General features: G+C 44.1%; 1 protein-coding gene across 1 annotated transcript in view; it reads left to right on the top strand.

The window, feature by feature from the left end:
- The window catches only part of LOC130406572 (alpha-2-macroglobulin-like protein 1), a 31,136-nt gene that overhangs the window by 6,293 nt on the left and 6,224 nt on the right, over positions 1 to 18,619 (top strand). The window contains 21 exon segments of the mRNA XM_056612239.1: positions 4,289 to 4,341; positions 4,708 to 4,728; positions 4,989 to 5,157; positions 5,309 to 5,393; positions 5,514 to 5,637; positions 5,950 to 6,064; positions 6,150 to 6,265; positions 6,490 to 6,654; positions 6,953 to 7,189; positions 7,308 to 7,371; positions 7,744 to 7,889; positions 8,167 to 8,316; positions 10,258 to 10,395; positions 10,944 to 11,064; positions 11,196 to 11,313; positions 11,882 to 12,110; positions 12,641 to 12,767; positions 16,198 to 16,319; positions 16,735 to 16,786; positions 17,815 to 17,901; positions 18,210 to 18,386. Coding sequence (XP_056468214.1) covers positions 4,289 to 4,341; positions 4,708 to 4,728; positions 4,989 to 5,157; positions 5,309 to 5,393; positions 5,514 to 5,637; positions 5,950 to 6,064; positions 6,150 to 6,265; positions 6,490 to 6,654; positions 6,953 to 7,189; positions 7,308 to 7,371; positions 7,744 to 7,889; positions 8,167 to 8,316; positions 10,258 to 10,395; positions 10,944 to 11,064; positions 11,196 to 11,313; positions 11,882 to 12,110; positions 12,641 to 12,767; positions 16,198 to 16,319; positions 16,735 to 16,786; positions 17,815 to 17,901; positions 18,210 to 18,386 — 2,616 coding nt within the window.

Here is an 18,619-nt window from a genome sequence, read left to right as displayed (position 1 = left end):
CTTTCCGGGTGGCGTCCATGTTTTCCTCCAACGACCGAGCGAAATAATAAAACGCTTGAAGTGTGGGCGTGGCATCAGATCCGAGATCCGAGTCGGTTCGCAGAGAATACTCGAACGCACCATAAGCTTTGTATTTTTAGAACCCCCCGCATATTTTTGAATGGTCTAGCATCATTCCCTTATTTTCTGGAGAGACTGGAGAGATCCGTATCGATCTCCAACACTTCCTGTTTTTTATGACGCAATATGACGATTTTTGCGTACAAGAAAACAGGAAATGTAAGAGGAGATGATTCTCGTAAGACTACAACCACTAGTCCCACCCCCCTCTAGCGGGTGGGACCCACTGACGCTACAGACCTATTAGAGCAGTGCCAGTGGGTGGGACTTCACCAGCAGAAACTAACATCCACAGCGTCTGAAGCTAAGATAACAGAGGCTGTTGATAAAACTGAAGTACATTGGCGGAGGGTACTGGATCTGACATAGAAGATGGCTCCATGCAAAAGTTCACCATTTCGAAAGAAATACAAACGAGGACTACCGTATTTTTCGTACTATAAGGCACACCGGATTATAAGGCGCACCTTTAATGAATGGCCTATTTTAGAATTGTTTTCATATATAGGGCGCACCGGATTATTAGGCGCATAGAATAGAAGATACTGCAGTCAAACGTTTGACTGGGGTTGCGTTATGCATCGACAAGACCGAGCTGTGCTATAGAGAATGTCAACAAAACAGTCAGATAAAGTCAAACTTTATTAAGCGTTCTGACAACTCCGGTCACTGCCATGGTAACGATGTTCAAACGTTAATGTGCATATTAACAATATCAATATCAATCAATATCTCTTAACAATAAGATCACCTTTTCAGTTCATTCCCCGTCTACGAATTCCTCGAATTCTTGTGTGTGCGAATTGAACAGTTGGGCGAGTAGGCCTACGGCATCCAACATGCCCGGATTCCTCTCGTCATTATCCGAGTCATTGTCGCTGTTGTTGCCTGGCAGTTCAGTGATTATTCCTGCCTTCGTGAAAGCTTGGACCACAGTGGAGACTGTTATATCAGCCCAGGCATCCACGATCCATTGGCAGATAGTGTCGTAAGTCGCCTGGCGCTGTCTCCCCGTCTTGGTGACGTGTATTCGCCTTCTTGGCCCCGTCCACACGAAGCCGATTTGTTGGGTGAAACCGCATAAAAAAACGCTTTTGGTGGACACGGGCTACGGCCACACCAAACGCGTGTAACGTGCCTAACTTGTCGCTTGATCATTGTGTGTCACAAAAATTGGTTCAACGCGCCAAGGCGCCTGTGGCTGCGCTGGATTTAGGAGTCCGAGGTAGGAAACCCAAACGCCGCCATGTTTGGGTGCATGATAGAGTTTAGATCGGGTTAGATTAAATAATCTCGGATATAAATAACAATAATATAGTCCGCCAAAACGTTGAGGTTGCTTAGCAACCAGCCAGGGACGTGCACAGGGGGGTTGCTCAGGTTGCTTGGGCAACTGCCCATATGCCCTCCTCGACTCAGGTTGCCCTTCCGAGGAAAAAAAAAAAAAGTTTTTTTTTTTTTAATCATTTAATGGATGCAGAATTTCATGTAGGCCTATAAAAATCGCCACTCGAAACATTTCATAAAGTATCCGTTGCCTCATTCAATTCCGTTCGGGCACTGAGAGTGAAAGTCAGTTGGGGGAGGGCAAACTCTGCCGCGCGGCAACAACCGCTTTTGCCGCCGCCCCTCTGCCGCCCTTCCCCCATTGAAATTAATGGAGGCGGCGAGTTGCCGCGCGGGCGCGTCGTGTGAGCAGCGCTGCACGCGACCGGAACACCGGTGTAAGTGCCATATTGGCTCGGCTACCAGATCGGCTCGGGGTCCGTCGTCTGCTGATTACGTCACACAATACGCTATCTACAGCAATAAGGTATTTTATGGCTTAAATTAAAGAGCCTGTAATGATCTTTCATTTTGAACATAGACCATTCCCAACCTATCTGTATGGATAGTTTTCTTCTAAAAACAAAACGTCCCTCGGAATCATCTTGGCTGTTAAGATAAGCCGTCCGTGTTGCCAGATTGGGCACATTTTCAGCCTGATTTGGCTACTTTGAATCACGTTATGCTGGAAAAACGGGACATATGCCCAATCTGGCAACACAAACCGAAACTAGACAGACCTACTCGCGCTCACACATGTGCTCGCTGTGGTTGCTATGACGACAGCCAGAGCTACAACACATAACAGCCAATCACAACTGTCCCTTAGCAGCCAATCACAATGTAGCCTACGCCCATTCAAGCGTACAGCCAATGATATTGTGTAACGTAATCAGCAGACGACGGACCCCGAGCCGATCTGGTAGCCGAGCCAATGTGGTACTTACACCGGCACCTGTGAGACGACTGCCTTGATGTTCTCGGAAAAGGTGAATTTGAGATGTATAACAAACAAACAATCATCATCACGTTTTATGAAATTAATTACAATCTTCATAAATCCAGGCTCAGTTTGCCACGTAACGTTTAGCCTAAATAATCAGACAGCTAGCTAGCTTGCAGACAAGCAGCCCGTTATCACATAGTCTACACATTCTTAGGCAAACTAAACTACATGTCTGCTGATAGTTAGTTTCTAACATTTCCTTTTAACAAGAAGAATAAATGATGGAAGTAATACATCACATGAATTCTTTCATTCAAAATGGTTCATGCCTAAATCTTATCACTATTTTGGGTAGCCTATTGTTTGTTATTGTTAAGTGAAGCCGAAATGCCCAGTGAAAAGAGGAGGATTCAGGAGAGAGAGAGAGACAACTAAAGGAGGCAGCTAAGAGGAGCACATTACTACAGGGTAGTGATGTGCTCCGAAAAAAATCCGAAATCAGTGTGGTCAAGAGCGGCTGTCTGACCTCCTCCTGCTGTCCATAGAGAAGGACATACCAATCGACAAAGAAGAGGTTCTGAAGGCTTCTCTTTTGAAGCTTTGCATTTTTAAAATGTCAATTTGGAGAAACTTATCAGTGACTTGATAGGATGTTGTTTAATTATGTTTGTGTTCATGTTATGTTCTTCTTCTTCAAGTCATGTTTTTCTGCATTATCGTTAGTAGTAGTTATTTCAGTGTTTTACTTATTTGTAATTATATATTAATAAAGACGCTGTTATTCTCAGTACTTCATATAGCCTACAAGTTTTTTTTTGGGGGGGGGGGGGGGGGGGGGCTTTTTTCAGGTCAGAGCAACTGCCCCTCAAAATTCTTGTGCACGTCCCTGAGAGACGCTGTCCATGCAAGTGAATGGAGCGTTCCCTCTTCGTCATAACTATCAAACCAAACATCCTTCAAATTCAACGAGCGAACATTATGACATTAAAATGCACATTTCTCGCTAAAAATGTTTACATAAACGCATTTAATGACGTAACTATGTTACTATTTCCACCCAGAATAAGGAAAGATGTCGGCCGTATGCTTCTGTGCCAGCGTCACTACTCTAGTGACCCCGGTTCAAGCTCCACGCTGATTTGTTCCATTAGTAATAATAATAATAATAATAATAATACATTTAATTTAGAGGCGCCTTTCAAAACACCCAAGGTCACCAGAACAGTAGATGGAACAAGGAGGTGTCCGATAGGCGGAGATGATCAGCGGGAGTGGCCGCCAGCGAAGCTGTGCATGGTGGGAGTTGTTGTCTTCAATCCACAAGCGCCAAAAAGTCACTTTCTGCCTTTTCTCGGTCAAGACGGCACCAAATTAGAATTTTATTTTATTATTCGACTACATATAGGACCCAATTTCAATACATATTCATGTCTGCACCGGTGAAATGCTCCTTTAAGCCCGGTTCTCTCCGAGGTTACCTATGTCTCTGTCCTCTCCACTTGAATCACGCGTTATTGCCCGTCATGTGGGCGTGGCCTATGTGAAGTGGGCGTGGCATATGTGACGTATTAGCCTCGGCTTCCTCACTTGTCTGAGGTGCTGCCTTCTGTTGATGGAGTAGCTATTGCAGCCTTCAGTAATGTCCTGCTCCCCTTGTGGCTATGTACAGTATTTACGGCTTATATGTTCGGTCCTGCTTCCTAATGGCTACGTGGGGGCAGCTTATGTGCTTAAAATACGTACCACTTGAAACCAAATTGTTCTACTTTTGATTATTGTTTTATTTGAAAATAAGGCTGTCCTTTTGATTGTTTGTGATCACCTTTGACTCATGTACATTCTGAATGTCCAGACTTGAATATATATTTGAATACACCTGAATTTATTTATTTGTAGTCCAGTTCCGGATCGTCTCCATGGACGCTGGCTTCATCCCTTTCAATGAGCTGGTACGTGATGTCCTCTTATTTACAATCCTTCATCAAACTGGAGGGCCATGAATTGTTCCTGTCTGTCAAACTGACCCCAGCCGCCCTCCAGACGGGGGGTGGAGGCTGAGCTCTCTGGTGCTCTCTCCATTACCTTCCATACTACTATTCTTTTGGTGTCATTATGTAAGAATTTCCCTTTTGATATGTCATATAAAAAGGTCTTTATTGATTATAATTACTCAGCTAAAGATAATATGAAGGAAAATACTTTTGTGAGTAAAGAATAGAAAATACAAATAGTATGATAAGGCCATACAAATCTGGAAATGTATTTATGAAAATAAATATAAAATGTCTAAAAACGTCCTTCCCGTTTATTTGCAGTATAAAACAGTTGAGCTTCAGGTAAGAACTCTTCAAATGTAGTACATAATAATTTTTTCTACATTTTGGTGTACATATATTTCAATATATTTCAATAGTTTCATTCCAACCTTTAATAAAAAGGTATTACACACCACTGCAAATCACATGGACTTTGCATAGGAGGGAAATGGAGTAATCTTGGGGGTTTTAAATAATCAGTTGCATCTGTAAGTACAGCAATACCTGCTCGATTCGCAGTGATTTGGTACATGTCTCCATGTCTTTCACTTGATGCCAAGGACCCCAACAGAAACCGCATCGCGCAGTGGCTGGATAGGGCCGCCGTCAGTGGCATCCTGGACCTCTCTCACCCCATGAGTCCAGAGGCCGCCCAGGGACCCTACACCATCACCGCCTGGACGGAGAAAGGAGAGAGCACCTCTCGCTCCTTTGACATCAAGGAATACGGTCTGCCCCCGACTGCAACAAATACACACACACGTGCACACACGTACTGGTACTACACAGTAAACGTTGTTTTAGAAACAATTTGAATCTGATGGATTTTATTAGGTGGTTTTTCATGCTTGGATAATGATACTTAGTCTTGTCCTTTCAGTTTTGCCAAAATATGCCGTCAACATTAGACTACCTAATGTCATAAATATTTTACACCAAGAAGTACCCATACAAATTTGTGGAAGGTGAGTGTCCACAATGCAGAATTCATGGAAAATGCCCTTGAGTCCCATCATGCCTGTGGTCATCATTGCTTCCTCCCACTGTTAATCCACCAATGCCTTGCGAGGCGCTCCTTCTGACAGATACACCTATGGAAAGCCTGTCCTTGGGTCCATCAAGGTGGTAGGTTGTAGAGAGGGCCAGGGCCTTTTTTCATGGCATTATTCTGAAAAGCAAGAAGACATCTGTGTGACATCACAACTGCAGGCAAGTGGCAACTAGACCTTGCAGCCTAGGGGGTTGGCTGGCAGTTATTTGACTCGTAAATACTTCCTACATGAACCCGACTTATTCTAGAATTTTTTAAATATCATCCGATGCATGGGGTAGTGTTGGGGTTATTTTGGGTTAGGTAAGTCGAACATTTACATAAATTATCACTCATATAAATATTACTCCTCTTATCTGTCATTTGCCTCATATATATTAATGCTGCTTATATGTGTTCTAGATCTTGATCTATTTGGTTTCAGAAGGTGTTGGCTAACCTTTGCACCACTTTTTCGTTCTATCTCCCAGACGGACAGAACGGGCTGTGCAACGCACTTCATTAGGGTATCAGCATTTGGCCCAAGAGATCAAACGTACCGGGACATGTTTGAGGTGACGGCTGAAATGGAGGAGTATGGCACTGGTAGGTTTATGAATGAAATAATTAGTTAGGCTAGACATTGTCAGTGTTGGTGTCAAATAATGACCGTTGCCTGTATATTTTGTAGGGGTGGTCATTCAAGCCAGTGGCCAAACGCCCTTCTCTGTTAATGTCAGAGAACTCACATTTGAGAATGTTGCAGATAATACTGCCTATAAGCCAGGGATCCCATTCGAGGGCAAGGTAACGGATATTGGCCATGAGCCATCAAATTCAATCTGTGTGTGTGTGTGTGTGTGTGTGTGTGTGTGTGTGTGTGTGTGTGTGTGTGTGTGTGTGTGTGTGTGTGTGTGTGTGTGTGTGTGTGTGTGTGTGTGTGTGTGTGTGTGTGTATAATGTTTTTTATCTTTGTTTGTTTTATAAATATTTAAAACTTGTGTGTGTACGTTTCCTTCCTTGGGTTCCAGGTCAAGCTGACTGGAATAGACAGGAAGGCGGTGGGGGACGAGGTGGTATATCTATACGTGGACGTCAATGCAGCGTCGTACAACCTCACACTTCTGACCCAAGACAACGGCATGGCTTCTTTCTCCCTGGACACCTCCCTGTGGAAGAACAGCGTGGTTCTTACGGTTTGTCCTTGTGTCTGTATGTTGTATCGTTGACTTGCGGCAAGAAGGTCCTGGGTGCAAAAGCATCTGGGTCCTGGTTTTGTATGTTCTCCACGTGTTCACCTGGGTTTCCCCTGGGTGAGCCAGTAACCTCCAACACCAACACCTCTGTGGGGTCAAGGCCCTGTCAGTGGACCTCCCAGAGAAGCTGTTCAATCAGAAAAAAAAATTACAAGGGGGACACTCAATGCTTTCTGTATTTAAATAACTTTTTTTTTTATTTTAAAGTTGACATGTGTTGTAATATCTCCTCCTTTAGGCAAGCTCTAGACCCAAGGAAGAACGGCAGTCATTTGTGCATGGGGAACGCCTGCCTGCATACCCCTCGGCAGAACTGACTATGGGGCCGTTCTACTCTAAGAGCAAGAGCTTTGTGAAGATCTCAGCCAACGGCTACAAGAGCCTCTGTGAGGGGGAGTCCCAGGTGGGCGCCCAGTACATCATCCAGGGCGAGGAGCTTAGGCCGGGGCAGGAGGAACTGCCCTTCTACTACACTGTGAGTCAGCGTTTTAAACACTTTACACAAACAATTCAACGCTTTGCTTTATTTATAAAAAAAATTGTAATTTGGATATCTCTGACGTTAGCGCTTTCTCCCTCCCTCTTTCGATTAGGTGATGTCCAAGGGTGCAATAATGAGGCACGGGCATCTTCCAGTTGCTGTAAAAGAAGGAATCGGTAAAATATCCTTCTATAGATATTGAAATAATAATTAATGTGCAAGTCCCGCTAATGAAGCTTCTCTTCCAGAGAGGACCTCTCCTATTGGCTCCACTCCCTTGCTTGATATCGTGAAGGGCGTTTTGGAAACGTTTAATAACACCCCCGCACCACTTGTATGAAACACAGCCTTTCTAAAGCTGTTAAGACTTTGGCCTTTCAAATAATTCAAAACTATTTTAGAAGAATGAATCAAGGATGTGCCATAACATTTATCATTTGAAATATTATTACTGCAAAGCTTTCTGATTTTTTTTCTTCAGTAGACCTTTTTTTATATTGCTGCTACAACCCTCTCCATGCCTATTCTTCCCCTTCCCTCCGATCTAGTCAACAAAGGAGTGCTATCCATCCCCCTGCTTGGAAAAGCTGCCCTCAGCCCATATGCCCAAGTGGTGGTGTACACTTTGATGCCAAGTGGGGAGGTGTTGGCGGATAACAAGAACTTCCCAGTGGACCAGTGCTTCGAGAATAGGGTGTGACAGGCTAAACATCAATCTGAAATGGCTGACAAAGCTTTGAGTTTGATTGACATGGTAGAAAAAAATTGTCAAATTGAATTTCATGGTGACTTTACTGTGCCCTTTAAAGTGTAACGTTATGCCAAGACAAACCCAATGAAAATAATTTAACATGACAATGCAAGGTGTGGTTTCTAAATGAGCATACATAAAGACAGCAATAGGAACTGATCAGAATGGCCATTAATGCATGGTATGTTACTGCAACCCTTTTTTGTGTTGCCATCTCCAGGTGAAGCTGGAGTTCTCAGCAGATCGAGAGCTGCCTGGAGGAGAGACCTCGTTTCGCCTGGAGGGCAAGCCAGGATCCTTGTGCTCCGTCAGGGCGGTGGACCAGAGCGTCCTTCTGCTGCAGCCGGATCAGGAGCTCAGCGCTTCTTATGTACGTTCTCACACTCTTACCAAAGACATAGAATCCATCCCAGGACAACCAGTGATGACCCAGCTCAAAGGTTGATAAATAAGGGTCAGATATCGTTTTTTCTATTTAAGGTACTGTGATTTTTGGAGTATAAGCCGCGCCTTTTTTCCCCATTATTTGATTCTGCGGCTTATATAACGGTGCGGCTTATCTATGGATTTTTACAGCTAATGGCCACTCGGAAAATTAGTATTCAAAGCTTAAATCAGTATTCGGAGCTTTGTTGTTGTTTTTTCACGTACGTGACGTTACCAGAGCGAGGGAGGCAAACTATTAGCGGGATCTCGGGAGGAAAAGTAATACTTAGCGAAATGCTAACCTTAGCTTAGTTGTTTGTTTACGTTCGCTGTACAGCGCCGCGCCAATCAACTGTGACTGGCTTGCTGCAGATCGTGAGCGTCTTGGTAATACCCGGACAATATAATGGATATAATATGGACACATAAGACAATCAATATTCGGTATTTGTTATGGATTTATTGTAAAAATTCCCTGAGAAGATGCACGTTCCAGGATGAATTGAAAAGCTCCCGTAAGGGCTGAGATGGCAGAGGACAGCTGATTTGGAACGGAACAACAGCTGTTCGCTTTCACGGGAAAAAACGAAGGAACTTCAACCTACTTAGGCCTACTAATTAACGTTCAAAAGCTATTAAATCTTCAACAAAATATGCAGATACTGTCAAAATTGGTTCCAGGGAGTATATAGGGATTATTAATGTTTTTGATGGTGTTTTTTTCTGGAACGAGTATTCGAATATTCGCTCGGAAAAACCAACGAGTATTCAAAGCCTGAAAAATGGCATTCGGGCCAGCCCTAATGGTAATTAAACATTAAAACACCTGCGGTTTATAGTCCAGTGCGGCTTATATATGTACACATCATTCAATTTAGCTGCTGCGGCTTATACTCCGGTGCGCCTTATAGTGCGAAAATAGGGTACTATGCAAAAGGGCTTTTAGGGCAATCCCATTTCGTAAACCATGGGGTTTGCATCCAAAAGTGAACAGCAGTCTGTCGACTGTTTACTTTTCTGAACTGAGCAGCACAAGAAGCTGACAGTTGGCTACTGTTAAGACTGCTTAGGGCTAACAGGATATTGTTATGTAACACTTAATGCAATGTTTGAGCAAAATGTACGGAAGACTTCCTTAAGGATACGGTGATATGTTAACTAACTATGATGAAAACAATTGTGGATTTGAGATTGATTGAATAATGGCGTCTCATTTGCATAAATATATCTTTGGATAATTTTTTAACACAATCATCTGGAAAATAATCCCATAAATCCGGGACCCAAATTTTTGTTAATTTGGGTTTACCAGTTTTACCAGGATTTTATTTTTTCAGGTTTACTTAAACTTTCAATATGTAGAAAAACTTTCCAGGCGGACATTATGGGTCCATTTGGCAAAGAATAGTGCCCAAAAACCAAGTTTCAGATATATTTTTTTAGAACGGGTGGGGGCGCACCTTTTAGGTTTTGGAGACATCAGTACTTCCGGTCTACATATGCTTATTTTATTTGAACATTCCCAGGATTCTAGCCCAGGCCTTTATAACAAAAAAACACAAATTAATGACTAAAACCATAGTTGGCTATGACACATTTCAAAAGGAAATCAATTCAAAGAGTATAATTTTTTTGTTAAAAAAACCCTGTATCTAAAGGCTATGCATTGAATACAATAAAATCCAGTATTATACGCATATAAATGTTGAGCTAAATCTATTTAGTAGGGCTTTCTCTTGTCTTACGTGGCCTCCATTGGAGAGCCCCACTTTAAGCCCACTGAACACGGTTCACCTCAGACTCGGGAACAGCCCTCTCACACATCGTCATGTCAGACTGCTGCACCTGCTCAGTCCCAACGCTCTTTCATCCGGGGTATCTGAAGGTGTTCAACAAGCTGCCTGTGCAGAAGCTGAGTGGCTTCAGCTACCAAGTGGAGGACCGTGAGCCGGATCCCTGCTCACAGTCCGGGCAAGAGATGGAGGAATCCACCGCGAAGGACGACGTCTACAAGGTTTTTAAAGTAAGATATGAGTGATGGCATGTGGAAATACATCAATAATTATGTCAAATATAATATTTGGACCATGATGCCTTATGCATATTGACATGTAAATTGCCCTTTTGTAATGTTATTTATATATTGTAGCAGGCCAGTGGGTGTGGGGTTTCCAAGCCACCAAGTTGAACAGATAAAACCATACAACACACAGAGCAGTTCAAAGGGGTGATTTATTTACAGGGAAAATAACTGTCACCAGGGTGGGGAAAAGGGTAATCCGTATCCAGGAGATGTCACCGGGAGGGCCCTCAAACAAAGCGGTCTGTATACAGGGGGGTAGTCAGATGGTCCAGATGATCAATAAAGTCTCGCTCTCTCTCTCTCTCATAATCAACCCCTGATGTTAACGATGTTCTTATTGATACAATTTGTTGTAACCCCCTCTCCTCCAAACATACTACTCCCCTCACTCCTCCCTGCCGTCTGCCACAATATTTATGCATCGTCCTAATTCCTAACTGGCGATGACAAACAACATTTTCCATTTTTTTTTTTACTCACACTATTAGGAAATTGGAATAAAACTTGTGACCAACTCTGAGGTGAAGAAACCAGCCGCCTGTTTGTACCCTGAATATCAGCATTTTCCTATGAATTATGATGAATTCGAATTTATGATGTCTCATGGCGGTAGGTTCCTTGATATCGGCGGATCTTTGAGGATGTTAAGCAATGTCTAATTGACATGCCTGACACTGAAAATCACCTCCATTCAAGGATATTGTTCAATGTAATGTACTCTGACACATTCTTTTTGTCAGTTGTTCAAGAATCCGACTCATCGATGCACTTGAAGCCCATGAAAAAAAAACGGGAAAAAATAGAAACTGTGAGAAGCTACTTCCCTGACACCTGGATCTGGGAGCTGATCGCTGTCGGGTTAGTGCTCTACTCCTGAAACCTGGATCTGCTGGGTTAGTGCTGGGATCTGATCCCTGTTGGGTTAGTGCTGGGATCTGATCCCGTTTGGTTAGTGCTGGGATCTGATCCAGTTTGGTTAGTGCTCTACTCTTCAGGTTAAACCTACACTAATTGGAACTATGTTGCTAAATTGAAATAATGGGCAGGATGTCTGCAGAAGTACGATTATTGGCAAGTGTTACAAGTATCTCATTTAAAATGGAACTGAAACCATTTCAGTAAAAATAACATCTCCCACCCCTCAGAAGAGCCTGGGATCCCCCGACCTATCAGGGAAGAGATGTCCTGATTGGTCATGAGCACTCCCATCAGGTTTGAGCCGTCTTAAATGGACATATGGTCTTATACTATCGGCAAGGCCGGCCTAGTCATCTTGAAAGGATATCCTCAGTGTATTGTCATCTCTGGCTGATGGCTGTGCCATTTCTGATTAATGACGGTGGTTAAGTGAGCGGTTGAATCTCAACCACACCCCCTTAACACACTGGAGGTCCTTATTTGACGTGGTGACCCTCTCCATCTGCAGAGACAGCGGGTCGGTGAGCGTGGTGAAGACGCTCCCTGACACCATCACCAGCTGGCGGGCCCAGGCCTTCTGCACCTCCTCCTCCCTGGGCTTCGGCCTGTCCCGGGACAAGGCGCTGGTGGCCTTCCAGCCCTTCTTCGTCAGCCTGACGCTGCCCTACTCGGTGGTCCGAGGGGAGGTGTTCAAGCTCAGAGCCACCGTCTTCAACTACCTCCCTAGCTGCATCATGGTGGGCCTCTCCGTGCTGCGTGTCCCCCGGCCCCCCGGTGGGCTGAGGGGAGACGAGGACGCTCTCCATTCATTAGAAGCTACTCAGAAAGGAAGAGATCCTTTTTACACCTCTTGCATCCAAGAATCTCAACGCATTGTGTATAGTATCATGTAGTGTAGTATAGTATTATGAAGTATACGATGTAGTGTAGTATAGTATGTAGCATAATATGCAGTATATTATGCAGTATAGTATTAAGTTGTGTAGTATGTAGTATGGGATATAGTATGTAGTATATTGTAGTATGGGATATAGTATGTAGCATAGTATGCAGTATAGTATTATGCAGTCTAGTTTGTAGTATAGGATGCAGTATAGCATTATGCAGTCTAGTTTGTAGTATAGGATGCAGTCTAGTTTGTAGTATAGGATGCAGTCTAGTTTGTAGTATAGGATGCAGTCTAGTTTGTAGTATAGGATGCAGTCTAGTGTGTAGTATAGGATGCATGATGTAGTATGTGTGTTGACTCTGAGCTCCCTCTCTGCAGGTCAGGGTCCAGCTGAGCAACTCGTCCCACTTCTCCCTCAGAGAGTGTGCGGACTGCCAGTACACCATGTGTGTGTGTGCAGAGGAGAGCAGGGTTTTCCAGTGGGAGGTCAGCCCCTCCTCCCTTGGTAGGACCTAATGACCTGCTCCTTATGCCCTTAACACCGCAGGAAACTCCTCCTTCATGGAAGGACAATCATATCAATATAATACAATTTATTGATCCCAGTCCAGAAGAGTAGCGGCAGCAGCTCTTAAAATGAATCTCTTTTTATTTTCTCTCCATTTCAGTTCTGAGTGCGCTCCGTTCCTCGCTGTAAATGTCAGAAGTCTTCTTCACTGTAACGTCACAGGCCCATTCGCACATTGTAGATAAATCACAGGAAAGGATCTGCCACTGCGTCTCTGAAGAACATCCCCAGTCTGGTGATCAAAGCACCACAAGCGTCCCTTGTGGCTTCACTAAACATCCGTCACCAATAACATTTGTAAAAATCACTTCTGTGTACTAATTCTACTAAATGGCGTAGAGCAACGACAGCACTATAGCACTTTGGTCTTAGGGATGAGAGGACTGTCACATAGCAGTTCTCACTGAGCCTGATCATGATGGTAGCGATCTTTCCGCGCATTGTGCAGCTGATTAAAGTGCTTTGGATTTGAATATTGTTGAGGAGGGCATTATATTGGTACTGGAGCATGCGCCTGATTTAAGTGTCTAGGGAGAGCAGTCGGCGATGGAGATAATCCTCACTTTTTGCCAAGTTCCATATCATAAACTGTCATTTTGAAAGATGTTAAAAAACGGTGACTCCACTGAGTCAATCTGCTGCAGCATGTCTACTAAAGTGAGGAGGCTACTCTAACTCTACTATAGTGAGGAGGCTATTCTAACTCCACTATAGTGAGGAGGCTATTCTAACTCCACTATAGTGAGGAGGCTATTCTAACTCCACTATAGTGAGGAGGCTATTCTAACTCCACTATAGTGAGGAGGCTATTCTAACTCCACTATAGTGAGGAGGCTATTCTAACTCTACTATAGTGAGGAGGCTATTCTAACTCCACTATAGTGAGGAGGCTATTCTAACTCCACTATAATGAGGAGGCTATTCTAACTCCACTATAGTGAGGAGGCTATTCTAACTCCACTATAGTGAGGAGGCCATTCTAACTCTACTATAGTGAGGAGGCTATTCTAACTCCACTATAGTGAGGAGGCCATTCTAACTCTACTATAGTGAGGAGGCTATTCTAACTCCACTATAGTGAGGAGGCCATTCTAACTCTACTATAGTGAGGAGGCCATTCTAACTCCACTATAGTGAGGAGGCTATTCTAACACTACAATAGTGAGGAGGCTATTCTAACTCCACTATAGTGAGGAGGCTACTCTAACTCCACTATAGTGAGGAGGCTATTCTAATTCCACTATAGTGAGGAGGCCATTCTAACTCCACTATAGTGAGGAGGCTATTCTAACTTCACTATAGTGAGGAGGCTACTCTAACTCCACTATAGTGAGGAGGCTATTCTAATTCCACTATAGTGAGGAGGCCATTCTAACTCCACTATAGTGAGGGGGCTATTCTAACTCCACTATAGTGAGGAGGCCATTCTAACTCCACTGTAGTGAGGAGGCTATTCTAACTCCACTATAGTGAGGAGGCCATTCTAACTCCACTATAGTGAGGAGGCCATTCTAACTCCACTATAGTGAGGAGGCCATTCTAACTCTACTATTGTGAGGAGGCCATTCTAACTCCGCTATAGTGAGGAGGCCATTCTAACTCTACTATAATGAGGAGGCTATTCTAACTCCACTATAGTGAGGAGGCCATTCTAACTCCACTATAATGAGGAGGCCATTCTAACTCCACTATAGTGAGGAGGCCATTTTAACTCCACTATAGTGAGGAGGCCATTCTAACTCCACTATAGTGAGGAGGCCATTCTAACTCCACTATAGTGAGGAGGCCATTCTAACTCCACTATAGTGAGGAGGCCATTCTAACTCCACTATAGTGAGGAGGCTATTCTAACTCCACTATAGTGAGGAGGCCATTCTAACTCCACTATAGTGAGGAGGCTACTCTAACTCCACTATAGTGAGGGGGCCATTCTAACTCCACTATAGTGAGGAGGCTACTCTAACTCCACTATAGTGAGGAGGCCATTCTAACTCCACTGTAGTGAGGAGGCCATTCTAACTCCACTATAGTGAGGAGGCCATTCTAACTCCGCTATAGTGAGGAGGCCATTCTAACTCTACTATAATGAGGAGGCCATTCTAACTCCACTATAGTGAGGAGGCCATTCTAACTCCACTGTAGTGAGGAGGCCATTCTAACTCCACTATAGTGAGGAGGCCATTCTAACTCCGCTATAGTGAGGAGGCCATTCTAACTCCACTATAGTGAGGAGGCCATTCTAACTCCACTATAGTGAGGAGGCCATTCTAACTCCACTATAGTGAGGAGGCCATTCTAACTCCACTATAGTGAGGAGGCCATTCTAACTCCACTATAGTGAGGAGGCCATTCTAACTCCACTATAGTGAGGAGGCTATTCTAACTCCACTATAGTGAGGAGGCCATTCTAACTCCACTATAGTGAGGAGGCTACTCTAACTCCACTTTAGTGAGGAGGCCATTCTAACTCCACTGTAGTGAGGAGGCCATTCTAACTCCACTATAGTGAGGAGGCCATTCTAACTCCGCTATAGTGAGGAGGCCATTCTAACTCTACTATAATGAGGAGGCCATTCTAACTCCACTATAGTGAGGAGGCCATTCTAACTCCACTATAGTGAGGAGGCCATTCTAACTCTACTATAATGAGGAGGCCATTCTAACTCCACTATAGTGAGGAGGCCATTCTAACTCCACTGTAGTGAGGAGGCCATTCTAACTCCGCTATAGTGAGGAGGCCATTCTAACTCCGCTATAGTGAGGAGGCCATTCTAACTCCACTATAGTGAGGAGGCCATTCTAACTCCACTGTAGTGAGGAGGCCATTCTAACTCCACTATAGTGAGGAGGCCATTCTAACTCCACTATAGTGAGGAGGCTATTCTAAAAGTGGAGGCAGTGCTGCTGCCAGAGACGGCCCACCTCCTCTCCTGTCAGTGAACCAGCGATGGCCTGCCATCCCACATCAGCAGTGATGACACACACACACACACACACACACACACACACACACACACACACACACACACACACACACACACACACACACACACACACACACACTCCCCATTCCTTTGAAGAATGCTAACAAGTCAGGTAGTCCCTCTAACGAAACAGCCAGAAACCTCTCCCTGAGGGAGGGGTGTGAGAGACACCTTTTTGTTTTGATTGGAGGGCTTTGGTAATGTTGAGGAGGGGAGAGATGTTACAGTCATGTTAATGAGGTGGATGTGTGGGGGGGTCAAGTCTAAGACGGCTGGAGAAAGCCTTGTGAACGCAAATCAAGTGACGAGGGTGCAAATAAAAAGGTTGATCGATTAGCAATGATCGTGTGTGTGTGTGTGTGTGTGTGTGTGTGTGTGTTTAGGGGAGGTGACCCTGGAGGTCCGGGCCGAGGCGCTGCACACGGAGCAACTGTGTGGGAACGAGGTGGCGCCCCCGCCCACGGTGGGCCGGGTGGACACAGTGGTGCGCAAACTACTGGTGGAGGTGAGGTTCGCGCTCATGGATGGCACACACACACGTTGCCCACCTCGTACTCTGCCCCACACGGGTCCTCACATGTGTAAAAGAAAAGCCAACATCTCTTTAAGTCCCAACATGTTGTCGCTCTGTGTTAATCCTAAATCTTATATTTTCTGTGTTAATCATAAAGGTCTTGAAACGCTCAAGCTAAACCTAGATGATAAGTTCCCACACAGAAAGCCGTGATAATGTTCAGTGAACCATCAGGTCAAAGCCCTGCTAGAGGACTCAATGGGCCGGTTCTGAAGGACCATAGAGACCCCAGAGCAACATGATGGGGGTTGTAAACTAGAGTTGACGTAATTGTGTTTTTAGCATTCTAGGAATATAGCAGATGTTAATCCTCATAGTGAAAGTGTGCCGTTCTTCTCCCTTCCAGGCAGAAGGCACCCCAGTGGCTGTTACCCACAATGTACTCCTCTGTCCTGGAGGTCAGTTGGTTCCCATTTGTTTACTCAACCTACTTTGGGTTTCCTCACTGAAAAAGGGTCAACAACTCTATGTTAAGGACTACAGCGGCAAGACTGGTCTAGGGTCATTCTACAACACATGCAGCCTGAAGCAGGGCCAGGCTGGCAGGGCAGCAGGAACCAAAAGGGATAAGGTTCAAATGCATGACAAATAGTAACTAGAGACCACAATGACAAAGGGATGTGAAACATACAACCAACTGACGAGGGACAAAGGAAGTGAACTTGTTTATATTGGGGAGACTGATCGGGGAATGAGGTGCAGGGGGAAGATAGGACAGGGAAGCTCGGGTGAAGGACATCTGGTGGAGAGGTGGAGAAGAAAAACGAAATCACATAAATACAGAGTCAGACTGACCAGCGAAGCAAGCCCAAATATTGCGAGCTCATCTCCAGTTTTTCCTTGAGATATTAATAATAATATAATATATTATTATTATATATTATAATATAATATTATTATTATATAGACAGAACCAACACCAGACCTAAGGGTTAAAGAGAATAAGTTCTAAATGTGCAAGGCTACCAATATGTTTTCCATTTTACCAACATTGATTTATTAAATGCTCAAAGGACTGTTAATAACAATAATATTATTCTAGATTTATATAGTTTGAAATATATGAAGACCATAACAATCCAGAGATTTCTAAACTGAACTATAATATTCATCATTACATGGATTTGAATTTGTCCGATTACAGATAACTCTTCATTTAAAATGGATGATTTTGTACATTTTCAACACGCCCCACAAAGATAAATGACTGGATGAAAACCGTACAAATAGACACACAATGTCTACCGTATCTTGCGTCATAATTACAATAATTAATCATTTTTATAATAGTAAATCATTATTTCTTTAGATAATTTACAATGCTCCCTACTCATTTATTTTAAACGATGTAGACGATGGATTGATGGAAGTCAATCGTACTTTGTAACATTTTCTCTCTTCATTAGTTTGTTTTTTTATTCCCCAGCAGAGAAGCCAGCAGAGAAGAACATCTCTCTCCTGCTGCCAGACCTGTTTGTGGCTGGTTCTGCCAGGGCCTCTTTCTCTGTGTTGGGTCAGTACCTTAAAGATATCCAACAAGGGTTTAATAATGCAATCATAGTATAGAATTATTGAAAATTGTTAATAAAGCAATGAAAAATAATTATAATTAAATAAATATATATATTTTTAAATATTTGAAGAGGGTACATTTGTTTTTCGTATTTTGTTACATCTCCCATATGAAGTGTGTGTGTGTGTGTGTGTGTGTGTGTGTGTGTGTGTGTGTGTGTGTGTGTGTGTGTGTGTGTGTGTGTGTGTGTGTGTGTGTGTGTGTGTGTGTGTGTGTGTGTGTGTGTGTGTGTGTGTTGTGCTGGCCAGGGGACCTGATGGGCCGGGCCATGAAGAACCTGGACAAACTGCTGGCCATGCCGTACGGCTGCGGGGAGCAGAACATGATCCTATTCGCCCCAAACATCTACATCCTCAACTACCTGACCAGCACCGCACAGCTGACACACGCCATCAAGGAGCGGTCCACGCGCTTCCTGGAGAGCGGTGAGGCCTGCAGAGAGCACCAGACAGCACTATTATCGCCCAACATTATACACAGTCCCACCAGAAGGTCTCCACTCTGAAACGCTCGTGGTGGGGCCAGTGTTCAGCAGATCTCACCATGCGCTCCATGTCAACGCTCCCTTACTCAGAGGGGAGGGGCTCAAAGCTCTGAGTTTGTGAGCTGAATTCACATCAGCTTCGAGGTCACGTGACACAGCCCCCTAGTGGCTCAG

Source organism: Gadus chalcogrammus, chromosome 16 (assembly GCF_026213295.1).
Source record: "Gadus chalcogrammus isolate NIFS_2021 chromosome 16, NIFS_Gcha_1.0, whole genome shotgun sequence".
NCBI lineage: Eukaryota > Metazoa > Chordata > Actinopteri > Gadiformes > Gadidae > Gadus > Gadus chalcogrammus.
This window is presented reverse-complemented; position numbering and strand designations above follow the sequence as displayed.